Source organism: Leuciscus leuciscus (assembly GCF_965113295.1).
Source record: "Leuciscus leuciscus genome assembly, chromosome: 23".
In the NCBI taxonomy this organism is placed as follows: domain Eukaryota; kingdom Metazoa; phylum Chordata; class Actinopteri; order Cypriniformes; family Leuciscidae; genus Leuciscus; species Leuciscus leuciscus.
In genome coordinates this window covers 32,906,215-32,923,714 of record NC_138747.1, presented here as the reverse complement: position 1 = coordinate 32,923,714, position 17,500 = coordinate 32,906,215, and the positions used below count along the sequence as shown (strand labels likewise).

Here is a 17,500-nt window from a genome sequence, read left to right as displayed (position 1 = left end):
CACACTCTCTCTCACACACTCTCTCTCTCTCTGCTATCTTTGGCTGCTGGATTTAAAGCCGCAGAATGAGTGTATTTTCTGAAATGTTTGGCATTGTCCGAGATCGTCTTGGCAGGATCGAGTCTCTGAGGGATTGATAGTAACAAAGCGAAGGATATGCTGATACAGCGCAAACACACATTTAATCATCATCATCATCGGAACAGGCCGAGCTTGAGCGCTTCCACTCCAAACTGTCCATTCCCATCCGGATCTCCAGGGAATATGAGTTTGTGAAACTCCACTGAGGAAAGAGTGTGTTAAAGCTTCACATTATGACAGGCTGAACCAAATATTCAGCACTAAGCAAGTTGTGCTTTTAAGTGGCGTTTTACAAGTAGCCTAAATATCTGTCATAGCTGTAAAAAGAGTGAAGTTGCTCTGGCACGAGTTAGTTTAGTGTGTGTGTGAGAGAGAGAATATAAGTGTGTACATGCATGAGTATGTGTCTGTGAGCAGGGGCGTAGCAACCGGGGGGGACGGGGGGGGGGGGGACACGTCACCCGCACCGGGATTCTGTCCCCCGCATTTATTTTGACCCAGCGTCAATATTTCCGCCCGTGTTCTCTGATTTGTTACTTAGACTTGAGTGAACTAACATTCAGCCAATCACAGCGCGAATCATCTCTTGGGTGTGTCTGCATGAGCTTCAAATCTCTTGTTGCTCTTGCGAATTTTCGAAATTAGGACAAAAGTATTGCAATTTCCCTATACTATAGTGTAATATAAAATATACTTTTGAAATATTCATTTTCATTTATAAAGTATAGACATTTATAGGCTATGATTTTACGTCATATAATAATATAATAATGATTTGTATAATTATTCCTAATAACTGTTTGGCATTCTAAAACACCAGTGATAATGTAATGTAGACTGATAGTCTATAGGCTATCATAACTAAAAAGATGTTTGAGCCCTCTTTAGGTACAAGTCAATGCTTTTTCTGTGTTCAATGTGCATAGTTCATGGGTTGAATCCGGTTAAAGCTTTTAATTTTGAGCTCTCAAAGTGCAGCAGATTGATGCATTTAACCTTAAAATGCAAAAAAAAAAAATCTTCCGGGGGAGCATGCCCCCCAACCCCCCTAGAAGGACAGAGGTCCACCCAACATAGGGGGTATCATCACCATACAGCTTTTGTCCCCCCCACTTTTATAAAGGCTGCTACGCCCCTGTCTGTGAGAGAGAGAGAGTGTAAGTATGTGTGTGTGTGTGTGTGTGTGTGTGTGTGTGTGTGTGTGTGTGTGTGATCTCAGAATAAACCCCCTTCAGGTGTGTGTGTGTGTGTGTGTGTGTGTGTGTGTGAGTGAGTGAGTGATCTCAGAATAAACCCCCTTCCGGTGTGTGTGTGTGTGTGAGTGAGTGATCTCAGAACAAACCCTCTTCTGGTGTGTGTGTGAGTCAGTGTTGCCAGATTAGAAATGTCGAAGTATCGTACCAAAACCTCAAAATTATCGTTTTTTGAGAAAAATTATCGTACACGAACCAAACGCATAAAATATAGCTATTTTCCAACAACTTTATTTTCCAAATAATTTTACAGCCAATTTAAACAAGCTGTGTAATGCGCTCACACTAACTGGAGGAATTCTGGCTACTTAACTTTTTTTTTGCCAAAGTGCAAAAGATATGCCGACAGTCCACATTTTGAACTAGAAAATTGTAATTGAACATAATTAAAATTGTAGTGTAGTGTAAAAAAAATTGTAGTGCAAAACTGTAGTGTAGTGTTGACCGTGTGGTGTGTGTGTGTGTGTGTGTGTGTGTGTGTGTGTGTGTGTGTGTGTGTGTGTGTGTATACGTGCTTGCGTGCAGGCAGGCGAGCCTGCAAAATGATTCGGGGTCAGAGAGAGAGGCGGTAGGATGTGTGTTTGGACGAACGACTGAAAACTCTGAAATTATCGTACATTATGGGATTTTTTTCATTATTGATCGTACATCGTACAGAGGTCAAAATTATCGTACAAATACGATAATTATCGTACATCTGGCAACACTGGTGTGAGTGTTTGTGTGTGTGGGGGGGGAGTGGCAGGGCTTAGTTGAGTGAGTGTGTGTGTGTGTGTGTGTGTGTGTGTGTGTGTGTGTGTGTGTGTGTGTGTGAACAGAGGAGAGTCTGATTGACAAAAAAGAATCATAATAAAACAAGAATCAACATCAGCGTGTCTTCAGGAGATGAAGAACTGAGGGATCGTAAATGTTGTAAAAGCCTTTAAAAATAGACAAATAAAGCCATATTTTGGTTACACTTTATTTTAAGGTGTCCTTGTTACAGTGAAATAATACATTTTAGTACTAAGTAATATTAATTAAGAACATGTGCTTACTATAATCAGGGTTAAAGTCCTCCTGCAATCAATCATTTTATCCCTTAAAACTCAAACTTTGATCACCAAAATTACATATTTAAAAATGTTTGGCCTTAAAATATCGTGAATGTAACTCGACACCCTCGCCTCATTTAGTATGCGCGGTTCTATGAATATGCAAATGAGCCCCGCCTCCACTCACTCACTCAGCTCAGAGATCCACTGGTTGACGATCACACGTTGATCTGATTGGTTACAAGGTAGTTTGTGACGTCAGAAACACCAGCGATTTCAAAGCGTGTGTTTGAGACTGTCTTTGGTTCACTGCAGTTTTAAGGCGGAAATATTCAGCAATGCTGTCGACTTATGAACTTACACATGGTTTGTCTTAAAGCAGATTAAAAACACCACATAGACACATAAACAACATTAAAAGCTGGATTTGCACATAATTTGACTGTTATTACCGGAGTAAATCCATGTAAACGATGTAACAAGGGCACTGTAAATAAGTTTTTTTTTTCCAAACGTGAAAAGTTTTTTTGTTTATTAAGGAAACAATCCATTGTGCAAACAATCATGGGAACGTCACTTTTAAATGTTCTCTGAAACATTTATTAAAACAATGTCCAAGTAAAACATTAGTGAGAAATAGAAACCCCCAGAATGCTGTAGATGTTTAGAGAAGAGCGAATGTTCCAGTAACGTTCCCGGTTTCACTTTAATTTATAGATTTAACCTTTACATTTTTCACCAGTCATATTAAACCAGCAGATTCTGTTCTAAAAATGTTCTGAAGATTGTGAAAGTGGAAACTAATGACGGATCACATCCTTCCACTTCCCTCTGGAAAACACCATCAAATATCAAACATCTTTTATTCCTCAAGCTCCTGCATTCAACTCAAACCTTCTTATATCACAGGGAAGAACTATACTCCTGTCCTGTCCAGCTGGAAATGATATTTCGTCTGTGGAGATATGCATCTATGCAGCGGGGTTCAGAGAAGTTCACGTGTCGCAATCACACAGGGTGTGTGTGTGCACACACACGCGATTAGCGGTGACGTCATGAGCTGTGCGTGCGACGACCTGATCGCATGTCAATCAAAGCAAAGGTATGCAAGTGTAACAACGACATAGTTTGAAAATATTTATTTACATTTTGAAATACATTTGACATTTAACGGTTTAACATGTCATTTAAAATGTAAGAAAGACTCTCCCTTTTAAAATCTTTGTTTCATATTTACACACATTTTGTGAATCAAAGTAAAAAAAAATTAAGGCTTTAGAATGATTTATAAACACACAAAAAAAGTAAAACACTTTACAATAGGGTTCATTAATGTATTATCTAACAAGAACTAACAATGAGCAATACATTTTGTTACAGTATTTATTAATCTTTGTTAATTTTGGTTAATAAAAATACAGCTGTTCATGTTAGTTCACAGTGCATTAACTAATGTTAACTAATACAACCTTTGATTTTAATAACGTATTTGTAAATGTTAAAATTAATATTAGCTAAGATTAATAAATGCTGTAGAAGTGTTGTTCATTGTTAGGTCATGTTCACTAAGGTAGTTAACTAATGTTAACTAATGAACCTGTGTGTAAAGTGTTACACAATACACTCCTGACTGAGAACAATAAAGCAAAAAAGAAAAAGAAAAAAGAAGTTCCTCGCAGTTTAAACAAATTGTTCATAAATGTAAAAGGCAACTTTTACTTAAGATCAGAATCTGAGGCAGAAATAGAGCTATCTAGATAATAGAGCTAGATAGAAAACTATCTAAGAAAGTGTTTTATTTGCTGGATGAAGAAGAAACGGTCACTGCGACAAACATCAGCACTTAAGATGAAGCTATATTCAGATTGATCTGGTCACAGTAGAAAGTGTGTTTTCAGCTCTGTCAGTTTCAGTGCAGTCCGACACACACAAACACACACACACGAACACACACACGCACACGCGCACGCACACACACGCACACGCGCACGCACACACACACGCGCACGCGCACGCACGCACACACACACGCGCACACACACACGCACGCGCACGCGCACACGCACACACACACACACGTGACACTCCAGGAGATTTGGTGAATGTCCTCTGTCTTATTGCTAATGATAATGGCCAAACATGAACAGGGTCCAAAAGTCTGAGAGCTCTAGATGTCGATGCTCATTTCTCTGTAGGATCAGCAGAACTGTTGATGTGTTCTGGACTGACAGAACCTGTGGATCAGCATGTCAGATTCTCCTGAGCAAGTCTGAACTTCAGGAGAAGCAAAAAAGCCTCTTTGAAATCATCCTTCCCTCGGCTCATTTTGACACGGAATTTTAAAAAAAATTTAATTGAGTTTAATTGACTTTTTTAAAATGGATTCGAGGAGTTTTGTGGTTGAAATTTTAAAAAGTAACAAATCCTTCCCTCACGGTCGATCTGACTCCCGTAGGAATGAGTGGAATGTGAGGAATGCTTCAGTACACATAGAAAAACTGAAAAATGCTCAAACTTTACCAAAACATTATTTTATAATCTACATGTGTATCTGAATGCACACTGAAGAGAACCTGACTTTAGGACCCAGAGGAGCAGCTCATTTACTCCATATAGAGATATGAGGCCATCTAGAGTCATGAAATATCATGATATATTATTATTTTTCCCACAAGAGCTCGGCAAAGACTCCCAATGTAAGATATTTAGAGCTGAATTAAAAGAGTTATGCATGAAATTGTGAGTTATTTTGAATTTTAAAAGTCGAAAGAATGTGAGAAATGTGCTTACATTTTTATTTATTTATTATTTATTAATCAAAAATTGTTTAAAAAAATATTATCCAAATGAAATAAAATAAGCTTTCTGAAAAAAATAAATAAAAAAAAATAAGGGATAATTTTAGGGCTTCGGGTCACTTTGACTTTGACTTTGATAGTTTATTTATTTTGCTTTATTTGAATCTTTACCGGTTTAAAGGAGAATAAATCCCTGACTTGCAGTGTGATCTCAGACTTTTGAACACCACTGTATTCAGTTAAAAAAATGAAATATGGAGTGTCACTTCTATGTCCTTGGCTTTGCTGACGCAGATCTTCACAGTGGAACTGCCCTGTTTCGCTGGTCTTGAAAGCCAGAAACAAATGTCTGTGGAATGAGTTCAGGATCAGGACCAGGACCAGGATCAGGATCTGGAGTTCAGGATCAGACTCAGGCTCTGGACCAGGACCAGGCTCACTAGTACAGGTCCCTGATGATCTCCTGCAGGAGCGGGTGAAGGCACCAGTCCGCCTCGGTCTCCTTCATGAGTGTGATCAGCTGCACGTGGTCCGTCACCAGCTGGCGCAGGTCCGTCATCTTCTGCAGGACTTTAGCGAACAGCTGCAGAGAGTCCGGATGGTTGGTCTTCAGCTGCAGCTCCAGAGAGTGAAGAACCGTCTCCTGAAGATCCTCGATGGGCTTGACGTTCAGCAGTCCGGGTCGATCTAGCACAGGGACACAGCGCTTCGTTTAAACAGAATCACGGAAAACTCTCAATCTTATGCAAAGATTTGCTTCAGGGTTTACAGTCCATCATATTTTAATATGAATTTTATACATATTTACATTTTATCCATATACATTTGAATGAAAATATGAATCCACAATGATTCATTTTTAGTAATCCAAAAACTACCACAATGAATGCTTGAAATTTTACTTTACAAATGTTCTCTGTAATTTAAATCATTTAAAATAATTATAATGAAAAAATATAATAAAAAATTATTTCAAATACTTTATCTTTTTAATATAATATAAAATAATATTAGTATTAAAATTAAATTAAAATATAAAATTCATTCTCTTCATTACCCAGTGTTAATTAGTCACTGATATAGTTTTGATTAATAATATTTAATATAATTTGTATTAATTTATAATTAATATTATATATTTTTTTATCATGATAGTTTTCATTAATATTTTGAATTAGATTTCATGTTATAATCTCTGTTTTTATTTTAATTTCAGTTAGTAATTGTGTAAATTTTTAAAAAGTTGCTGCCTTATATTTTAACGTACAGTTGACTTGGACAAAAGTCATCTCAACTTAAATTGCATTAAACTGACTTGAATCTTGCATAACTTAAAAAAAGGGTTGAAAACGACTTAACTCATTCTGATGAGTTAAAGCAATGTAAAAACACATGTCGTTAAAACTGCTGGGTTGTTTTAACCCAACTTTGGGTCAAATATGGACAAACCCAGCCGTTGGGTTAGATTTTTAAATGACATTTTTAACCCAACATTTGGGTTTGTCCATATTTGACCCAAAGTTGGGTTAAAACAAGCCAGCATATTTTAGAGTGCATCATTTTTTAGTGATAATGATCAGAGTTGAATCTAAGCCTGGTTTGTGGCCGAGCTTGTGGTCGGACCTGAAGGTTAATGCTATCTTTGAATCAGCTTTATGGTTAGATGGTTAAACTGGAGGAGATTTTATGGATTTCAAAAAAATATAATGCCATTCTCTGCCATTATAAAGCTTAGAAGAGCAGGACATTTTTTAATATAACTCTTGATTGTTTTCGTCTGAAAGAAGAAAGTCATTTACACCTAGGAAGAGGGAGAGTAAATCATGGGCTAATGTTAATTTTGGGGTGAACTATCCCTTTAATGCTATCTTTGAATGGTCTTGGTGAGATGGTTAGACTGTATGAGATGTGTGTGTTTCACCTCCGCTCAGGATGATGACGGCGAGGAACAGTGCCATGTCGCTGTCGTCCAGCTCCAGCATGTTGAACTTGACCGAGAACTCGAACTTGGGCTCCATCATCTCACAGAAGGGTTTGCGCAAGCTCTTGACGAACTCGCGGGTCATGAAGATCTGGCCGTAGGAGATGAGCGTGCCGTCCTTGTTCATGAGCGGCGCCATCATGATGATGAGCACCTCGATCACGCCGTACTTCAGGAGCGTCACCTGGTCGTTCAGGTCCAGGTTCACGAAGCCCGGGATGCTCTTGGCGAACTCGGTGACTTCGCTGACGGCTTCGGCCGATCTCGACTGGCAGCTGTGGAAGAAACGCAGCTCCACTTCGTGAATGACTCCCATGTCGGATCGCCGGTGTTCCTGCATCGGCATCTGCCGGGAGTTGATCATGTGCTCGCCTTCCATCAGGGACTTCATGTCGTGGATCACGAAAGGCTGTGAACGAGAAGAACGTCATGAGCAGTTTAATCTAAGACCCATCTCTTCTCCACTGCTTTTAACTATTCTTAAACATGTGGTTTATGTAGTGTTTTATGGTGTGTTTGTCTATATGTTTTGTAAGGTTGGGTCTGTAAAGCACTTGTGTTGTTTTTGATTGATTTTGTGTTGATTGACTGAATCTGCTTCCACTAAGAAAGATGCAGCTGGTCACTTAATAATGTTGGGTTAAAACAACAACGAGTAACCCAACTATCCGCTGGTATAGCACCTTCCCAACTGTGGGTTATTTTAACCCAATGCATTGGGTTATTACTGGAAATTACCCAACGATTTTAAAAAATGACCCAACATAATGTCCCAATATGTGTAACCCAACGTTTTTTACTGAGTGTAAACAGTGCAGTCCAAGAACATATTTTCTATGAACGAGTCCAAATGCTTCAATATGGTGTTGGACTGGGACTCGAGTACTACCACACGGGTTGTAAACATTATGACAATATGGCCTCTTTAAGAAAGGCACTACATTACGCTCTTCCTCAGAGTCTTGATGTTGTTTTCAGGCTCTACTAGAACAGGTTTTCCTGCTTGAATGTTGATTATTCTCCTCATATTCTCCATTGTTGCGGCTCCTCTCTTCCCAGTCTGTCAGTAACGCTCTGTTTACTTCCTGTCTCTATGAAGCCCCTCCTTCTGAAAAGCACACTGTGCTCTGATTGGTCGGCTGGAGCAGTGTGTTTGGGAAATGTCCCGCCCCTTACCATAACCTCCAGTTTAACACACTACTAACTAACTCAACCAGGCCCCGCCCCTTTATTCTGCGCATTAATTATTCAAATGAGGAAGAAACTCAAGACTACACTGGAGGCGTTTCAGGAGTTCAGAAACACTGACACTGATATAGAGAAGAACTGGAGCTTCTTCATGATCACACAGCAACACTACACACTAAACACAGATGAACATGGAGAAAAGCACAACAGCTCCTCTTTAAAATATAACAATGCATGTCTTGTCATTAGTTGAATATGAACTTCTCAAGGTTTCTCTCAAGTGCTTTTTAGGCTCAAAACATGCAGGTAATCATGAGTATGTGTATCATGTCAGACTCCAGTTCCTAACACAAGGGGCGCTATAACGCACCCGGAGAAACGGTCTAAACTAAAGGTTTTCTCTGTCAGCTCAAGGTCAGAAGTATCTTGTTGAACAAGTTTGGTTTATCTACAGTAGGTGCACTGAACAAGAACTTGGTGTAGGTGTTTGCACTCATTTTCTTTACAGTGCAGCTGATGCATAAAACATCCAGTGTAATGAAGCAATATTATGTAGAATTTTCTTTTTAGCGCTTGCAAAATTAAGTACTTATTCAAGAGCTTATGATATTTGGGACGCAGCCATGAAGGAACCTGTAGCGCCCCTTGAGGACCGGAGTTATTACAACAGGACTGTGAGCTCTCAGTGTTTACTCTCATATTAGAACATGTAATAAAACCCAGTAATATTGTGGAATATTATTCCAGTGTAAATCATGTTTTCTATGTGAATATATAGTAAAATGATAATAATCATAAATGTTTCTTGAGCATCAGATCCTCATATTAGAGTGATTTGTGAAGGATCATGTGACACTGAAGACTGGAGTAATGATGCTGAACATTCAGCTTTGATCACAGGAATAAATTACACTTTACTGTATATTCACACTGAAAACAGTTATTTTAAATTGTCATAATATTAAACAATATTACCGTTTTTTTTTTTTTTTTTTTGTTGTTGTTGTATTTTTGATCAAATAAACACAGCCTTGGTGAAAACATTAATAATCTTACTGATCTGAAACCTTTGACTGGCGGTGCGTGTCAATACTCTGGTGTTTCCTTCCTCAGTCTGTTCCTTTAAATATGTCTGAACCGTGGTGTGCATGTTTCCCTCGCAGAGAGCAGATGTTTGATACCGTTCACAGCGTTAGTCTAAACACACATCTAACAGCCTTGCTCATATCTCAGCTAAACACACGTGACGCCGGCGCTTTTACACTCATTTCTGTCAACAAAGTGTTCAGTGGAGAGGCTATTATCATTATTGCTATGTTTATATGAATAAAATGGTAACACTTTACAATAATGTTCATTAGTTAGCATTAGTTAACCACATTAGTTAACATGAACTAATAATGAACTGCACTTTATACAGCATTTATTCATCTCTGTTAATGTTAATTTCACCATTTATTAATACTTTATTAAAATCTTGTTAACATTAGTTAATGCACTGTGAACTAACATGAACAAACAATGAACAGCTGGATTTTTATTAACTAACATTAATAAAGATGAATAAATACAGTAACAAATGTATTGCTCATGGTTAGTTCATGTTAGTTAATACATTAATGTTAACTAATGAACCTTATTGTAAAGTTTACCGATAAAATAAATTTAATTATCTTAATTATTTAATTATTAAAAGTGTTATTGATATATTTTTAAGTGTCAAAATACATTTTAGGGGCCAATGCATATAATTTAATAATACATTTGTTTTAAATAAACATTTTAATATTAACCAGTAAATAAGTCTTTCATTTTAGGAATGTTCTTGAAATAATCTATGAGTGAAACATGTCAGTTATGATTGCTCATGCACTGTATATGAGGAAAGTATTGCGTGAGAATGAGATTATCTGTGTTTTCACCCGTCAGAAACCTGAATTTCTGCCTGGGTTTCACTTCAAGTGCACTTCATGAGCGTCTAGACAGCGAGGGAGCGACCGACCATGGGTTTGAATGTCTGCATCTGTGAAAGGTCAAGAGCTGAACATTTGAAGAGCACAAATTCTGCTGTTTCCTTCTGTGTTTAGTGTGTAATGTCTCATACGTGTGATCATGAAGAAGCTCCAGTTCTTCTCTATATCAGTGTCTGTGGAACGCCTGAAACGCCTCCAGTGTAGTCTTGAGTTTCTCCCTCATTTGAATAATAATGCGCAGAATAAAGGGGCGGGGCCTGGTTGAGTTAGTTAGTAGTGTGTTAAACTGGCGGTTATGGGAAGGGGCGGGACATTTCCCAAACACACTCGAAGCGCTCGACCAATCACAACACGCCGCTCCAGCCGACCAATCAGAACACAGTGTGCTTTTCAGAAGGAGGGGCTTCATAGAGACAGGAAGTAAACAGAGCGTTACTGACAGACTGGGAAGAGAGGAGCCACAACAATGGAGAATATGAGGAAAATAATCAACATTCAAGCTGGAAAACCTGTTCTAGCAACATCACGACTTCCTAAGGCCTCGTTAAATGATGCAACAGATCAGATGTAGTTAAAGCGTCCAGACTCACGGCGTTGTCGCTGGTCTTCCCTGAGAGAATGGCCCTGGCCTTGGCTTTGGTCAGGGGGAAGTACTTGAGATAGGACTCGTACAGGAGTCGGGCCAGCGCTCTGAGATCCGCAGACTCCGGGTGCATGTGGTCCACGTCACTCGAGAACTCGGCCAACAGCTTCTCCTTCTCCGCCTGAGGCATTCGACCAAAACGAATGGCTGGGAAAAAAGCAAACAAACAGACAGTTGAAAACCCCCAAATCCCAGATCCATCATGCTGGGAGTCTTTGCTCAACGTCTCGGTCTGTGGGGATGTGTGTGTGGGAGTGTGTTTTCAGTGTTTCTGCATGTTAGCGCGGGTCATTATGACCGATTCAATACATTCTTCAGTGCTTTTATTCTGACACTAAAATGGAAAATGGAGTGTTTATACTAAAAACATTTTTTACTCATAAATTGCTAGTAAATTTCACAAAAACAATAAAACATTCAATTAAACGTGAAATCTTTTCCTGTAATCTTTTTATTTATTTAATTTGTATTGACCCAATATTTATCATGGTGTGAAAATATATTCAGTGTATTAATATAATTTTAGACATTGAGACACACCCTGATTATAGATTTAATAATCACCTGAAGAACAGGAGTCCGCACTGAAATAAAGCATCTCTGGACCAACTATACTCCATTCGTTTCCTTCAAATTATTTACCGAATTTGGTTAAAATCGATTCTTAAATTTTGAATAAATATTAATTTAGGACAAAAACATTTATAGAAAAAAATAAATAAAATTCTTAATATATTTTCTTTGGGCATAAGCCAAAATGTTACTTAACATACTTAATTTCACCATAAACAAAAGGTAAATTAGCAATAATATGCATGTAGAATTTCCACTTAAGATAAACCTAAAAACATTTTGTTAGTCAATGTTCAATTTAGTTTACTCACTAAATAAAGGCATCTTTTTGCTATCACTCTTAAAAGTAAAAGTTCAAAAGGGTTTCACAGCAATGCCGTAGAAGAACCACTTCTGTTTCCCTGAAGAACCTTTCAGTGATCAGGTCTTAAAAGAACCTTAGTGTGAACAACATGTAGCAGTATTGTTTATTTCTGTCGGGTTACTCCATGTGAAGGGGGAGTGTCCTTTAATTACGTTCCCTGTGTATATAGGGGCGTCGCTACGTGTGTGCGTTCTCTTTCTCTCTCTGCGTCATTTGAGCGAGACACGTGTTCCGGCGGGACGCGTGAATGTTGCACGGTAAGAGCTGTTGGCAGTGACTATACTAGCATGGCTTGTTGTGGGGTTGTCTCACAGGGATTATATGATTTTATCTGTTAAAGGTTGGACAGAGGAACTCTGTGGGATGTCGTGATTTTAATGAGTGCTTAATATAAAGCTGTTTGGGTACCGTGTGAATCGCACTACAGGTATGTTTTAACAGCTGATGAACACATGATTGCTAGTAGCCGGGTAAATTAATGTTTTGTATTTTATGTTTAAGGTGTGGGCCAACGTGCGCAAGACGTTACAGTGGGCTTTCTCTGGGTTCATAACGTTATAGCAGCTAAACCGCTGTGTGGATGTTCCCTTTTGCTGTCTGCATTGTGTTTGCTGCCTTTTCCGACTTTATCCGACTTGTTACCGTGCTACAACTCTAGCTCAAATTCGCGTGTTGACGCGCTGCTGCTCGACCCCTCGCCACATCCATTGTTTACGTCCAGCGCGTGTTTCATCAGCTGGTCCGAGGACTGTGGGTCGTTGGCATGGTACCTTATCAACTGTGCTGTGAGTAAATAAATTGAGTCATAAACCTTCAGTGGTGCTCAAGTGTTAGATCAACCACTTAACTGTCACCAGCTCTTTTACATTTTGTTTTCTTTAAACATTATATAATTTTCTTGTTTATTGTGTAGCGGATTAATTTTATATATTTTCTTTTCTATTGATTTGAGTTTGCTGGATATATTACCCATATGTATATGTATGGACTTTGTGTGACATATTTGGTGTGTGACCAAGTTTATGTATGTGTATGTTTCTTGTGTGGATACCTTGAGGGCAGCCCAAAAGAGGTGTTTCTCTACTTTAACATTGTTGGCGGTCGTGCCCATTTTTGTCCACCCAGCATTGTAGGGGTGACCGAACGCGGCACCTCGAGTTGATGAGCCAAACTGATGTGGTGAACTCTTTTAAAATTGTGTCTTAAATTGCCAGCTGCTCTGTCAATGTTTTTGATATTGTGTGTGTTTCGTGTTTTCTTTTTTTCTTTTCTCTCTTCAGAATTGGGGCAGCCAGTAGCAGAAAATAAGCGTCTTTTCCCGATTGTGGTGGTGGGTTCTTTTGCTTGAATGCTGTGTTCACAGTGATGTGTGAAGTGAGTGTGCAGTGAGTGTGCACGTATGATCGCTATATCCGTTCTGCTAAAAGAGAGCCAGCGCCCCATTCTGAAGTGAGTGTCCGTGTGATTTTTGTGTTCAGATTATTTTTGTTTTATTGGTGTTGTCTTAAATAAAATTTGATATGTTTTATTGAAGAAATAAAGTTTTGTACTATTTTTCTACTCCATGTCTGATACCTGACTCTGATACAACGAACCTTTGAGCCTTATCTAATTAAAGGGCATTTCCCGGAAAGAGTCCCCCGGGTGGCGTAGTCGGTAACTTTCTTAAATCTTTAGTATACCTCTAGTCTAAGCTGCCACATTTGGCGTATAGTCGGCAGGGTGTATTCAGTTGTTCAGATTCAGACTTGGGGTGTTTTGTTTGTTTTTGTTATTTTGCAGAACGTTGGTGACAGTGCATCGTGGATAATGAGCTACAAGAGCTGAGGGATAAATTTGTCGAGTGTGTGTCTGATAATGCACTTCGTCGAGAACTGAAACAATTGGTAAGACGGCAGCCCACTGTAACGTTGTTAGAGGTTTGGGGGGAAGCAATCCGTTGGGAAAGGGAGGGAATGCCAGGTGGTGCCAGGGGTTGAACTTAGTCGGTCCCTTTAATAGGTGGGTTTCAATTTGAGGTTCGAGGAGGTCCGGTTCCGGGAGGTCCTAGTTCGGTTCGGGGAGGTCAATCGTCTGAACTTGGTGAGCTGCGAGAGATGCTGCGTCAGCAGCAACAGCAGATACATCTGCTCACCCAAATTATGAACCGTAACCAAAATACCTTTTCACGTGGTCGTGCATCTCATTCAATCCAATTGATCTGTAGAAGGTGTCAACAACCAGGTCATTTTGCACGAGAATGCTATGGGGAATGTTGTCCCCCGTCACGCCCTCTTGTTGCCCCCTTGTCCAGTCAACCAAGGCCATTGTCCGGCCCTAATCCTTCGGAAAACTAGTTCCTACCGGGCTTCAGAGCCATAGTTCGGTAGGCAGCGCACGTGGCTCTAATGTTTTTAATAGTAACGAATCGACATCCCACTTAGTTTCCTCTTGTCCACACCTTATTGTTAATATTTGGGGTGTCCAAGTACCCTGTGTAATAGAACCTGGTTCCATGGTGTCAACCATTACAGAAACGTGTTTTTGGTTGAGGTTTGAGCCATGGGGCCAGGACGCTTCGGTTGAGTTACTCGTGTTTTAGCTGTCATGTTCGAGGACTCGTGTATCACTTGTTTCTCGGTGAGTAGCCGTAAACGCAGAGGACCTGTAACCAGTGCCTTACTCGTGTTTTAGCTGTCATGTTCGAGGACTCGTGTATCACTTGTTTCTCGGTGAGTAGCCGTAAAGGCAGAGGACCTGTAACCAGTGCCTTACTCGTGTTTTAGCTGTCATGTTCGAGGACTCGTGTATCACTTGTTTCTCGGTGAGTAGCCGTAAAGGCAGAGGACCTGTAAGCAGTACCTTACTCGTGTTTTAGTTGCCATGTTCGAGGACTCGTGTATCACTTGTTTCTCGGTGAGTAGCCGTAAAGGCAGAGGACCTGTAAGCAGTGCCTTACTCGTGTTTTAGCTGTCATGTTCGAGGACTCGTGTATCACTTGTTTCTCGGTGAGTAGCCGTAAAGGCAGAGGACCTGTAAGCAGTACCTTACTCGTGTTTTAGTTGCCATGTTCGAGGACTCGTGTATCACTTGTTTCTCGGTGAGTAGCCGTAAAGGCAGAGGACCTGTAAGCAGTGCCTTACTCGTGTTTTAGCTGTCATGTTCGAGGACTCGTGTATCACTTGTTTCTCGGTGAGTAGCCGTAAAGGCAGAGGACCTGTAACCAGTGCCTTACTCGTGTTTTAGCTGGCATGTTCGAGGACTCGTGTATCACTTGTTTCTCGGTGAGTAGCCGTCAAGGCAAGAGCACTTGTAACCAGTGTCTCTCGTGTAGCCGTCAAGGCAAGAGCACTTGTAACCAGTGTCTCCCGTGTAGCCGTCAAGGCTGAGCACTTGTAACCAGTGTCTCCCGTGTAGCCGTCAAGGCTGAGCACTTGTAATCAGTGTCTCTCGTGTAGCCGTCATGGCAAGAAGGCTCGTAATTAGGGTCTTGTGGGGTAATACCCTTTAGATGTTTCACCGTCGGGACGACGATGACAAAGGGGGGGGTAGACTGTAGCAGTATTGTTTATTTCTGTCGGGTTACTCCATGTGAAGGGGGAGTGTCCTTTAATTACGTTCCCTGTGTATATAGGGGCGTCGCTACGTGTGTGCGTTCTCTTTCTCTCTCTGCGTCATTTGAGCGAGACACGTGTTCCGGCGGGACGCGTGAATGTTGCACGGTAAGAGCTGTTGGCAGTGACTATACTAGCATGGCTTGTTGTGGGGTTGTCTCACAGGGATTATATGATTTTATCTGTTAAAGGTTGGACAGAGGAACTCTGTGGGATGTCGTGATTTTAATGAGTGCTTAATATAAAGCTGTTTGGGTACCGTGTGAATCGCACTACAGGTATGTTTTAACAGCTGATGAACACATGATTGCTAGTAGCCGGGTAAATTAATGTTTTGTATTTTATGTTTAAGGTGTGGGCCAACGTGCGCAAGACGTTACAGTGGGCTTTCTCTGGGTTCATAACGTTATAGCAGCTAAACCGCTGTGTGGATGTTCCCTTTTGCTGTCTGCATTGTGTTTGCTGCCTTTTCCGACTTTATCCGACTTGTTACCGTGCTACAACTCTAGCTCAAATTCGCGTGTTGACGCGCTGCTGCTCGACCCCTCGCCACATCCATTGTTTACGTCCAGCGCGTGTTTCATCAGCTGGTCCGAGGACTGTGGGTCGTTGGCATGGTACCTTATCAACTGTGCTGTGAGTAAATAAATTGAGTCATAAACCTTCAGTGGTGCTCAAGTGTTAGATCAACCACTTAACTGTCACCAGCTCTTTTACATTTTGTTTTCTTTAAACATTATATAATTTTCTTGTTTATTGTGTAGCGGATTAATTTTATATATTTTCTTTTCTATTGATTTGAGTTTGCTGGATATATTACCCATATGTATATGTATGGACTTTGTGTGACATATTTGGTGTGTGACCAAGTTTATGTATGTGTATGTTTCTTGTGTGGATACCTTGAGGGCAGCCCAAAAGAGGTGTTTCTCTACTTTAACATTGTTGGCGGTCGTGCCCATTTTTGTCCACCCAGCATTGTAGGGGTGACCGAACGCGGCACCTCGAGTTGATGAGCCAAACTGATGTGGTGAACTCTTTTAAAATTGTGTCTTAAATTGCCAGCTGCTCTGTCAATGTTTTTGATATTGTGTGTGTTTCGTGTTTTCTTTTTTTCTTTTCTCTCTTCAGAATTGGGGCAGCCAGTAGCAGAAAATAAGCGTCTTTTCCCGATTGTGGTGGTGGGTTCTTTTGCTTGAATGCTGTGTTCACAGTGATGTGTGAAGTGAGTGTGCAGTGAGTGTGCACGTATGATCGCTATATCCGTTCTGCTAAAAGAGAGCCAGCGCCCCATTCTGAAGTGAGTGTCCGTGTGATTTTTGTGTTCAGATTATTTTTGTTTTATTGGTGTTGTCTTAAATAAAATTTGATATGTTTTATTGAAGAAATAAAGTTTTGTACTATTTTTCTACTCCATGTCTGATACCTGACTCTGATACAACGAACCTTTGAGCCTTATCTAATTAAAGGGCATTTCCCGGAAAGAGTCCCCCGGGTGGCGTAGTCGGTAACTTTCTTAAATCTTTAGTATACCTCTAGTCTAAGCTGCCACAAACATAAAGCCAATAAAGAACAGTTATTTTTAAGAGTGTATACAAATATGATTTAAACATAATTATTTAGTTTGTTTCTATGGGAGTGTTATTTACACTCTTAAAAAGACACATAGTAACAGTTGTATTTAGAACCATCTCGTTCTCTGCTACAACGTGTCTGATTTTAGGGTTCTTTATTCACACCTTTTTGTTTTTAAATCTGTAACTGTCAAAATAGTTTCAAAGCCCCTCATCATTACTGAAGCTCGAGCATCAACACACTCACAACAGCTCCTTCACATCCTTTTTTACATTTATATATGTCATTTTCACTTTCAAATTGTAACTTTGTTTTCTTTCTCCGTTCAGTGTTTGTAAGTGTGAGTCGAGGATTCTTTTCTCTTCTTCTCCACTAAACAAGACATCATATTTATGGAGAGTTTTCAGTTATTTCTTTGGCTTATGCATAAACATGCCCAGTTAC

At 39.9% G+C, this 17,500-nt stretch overlaps 1 protein-coding gene and 1 long non-coding RNA gene across 4 annotated transcripts in view; one reads left to right on the top strand and one right to left on the bottom strand.

The window, feature by feature from the left end:
• Positions 1 to 4,142: 4,142 nt before the first annotated feature.
• The window catches only part of pparg (peroxisome proliferator-activated receptor gamma), a 38,962-nt gene continuing 25,604 nt past the window's right edge, over positions 4,143 to 17,500 (bottom strand). For all 3 annotated transcript variants that reach the window (XM_082156487.1, XM_082156486.1, XM_082156488.1), the window contains exons 5-7: positions 10,899 to 11,098; positions 7,088 to 7,556; positions 4,143 to 5,853 (exon numbers count right to left, since the gene is read on the bottom strand). In XM_082156487.1, coding sequence (XP_082012613.1) covers positions 5,606 to 5,853; positions 7,088 to 7,556; positions 10,899 to 11,098 — 917 coding nt within the window. In that variant the 3' untranslated portion in view covers positions 4,143 to 5,605. The remainder of the gene's footprint in view (positions 5,854 to 7,087; positions 7,557 to 10,898; positions 11,099 to 17,500) is intronic.
• LOC309488376 overlaps positions 11,106 to 17,500 on the top strand; it is a 7,076-nt gene continuing 681 nt past the window's right edge. Inside the window, exons 1-2 of the long non-coding RNA XR_014202098.1 lie at positions 11,106 to 11,965; positions 17,027 to 17,500. The exon at positions 17,027 to 17,500 is cut by the window's right edge and continues 681 nt beyond it. This is a non-coding gene — a long non-coding RNA (uncharacterized lncRNA). The remainder of the gene's footprint in view (positions 11,966 to 17,026) is intronic.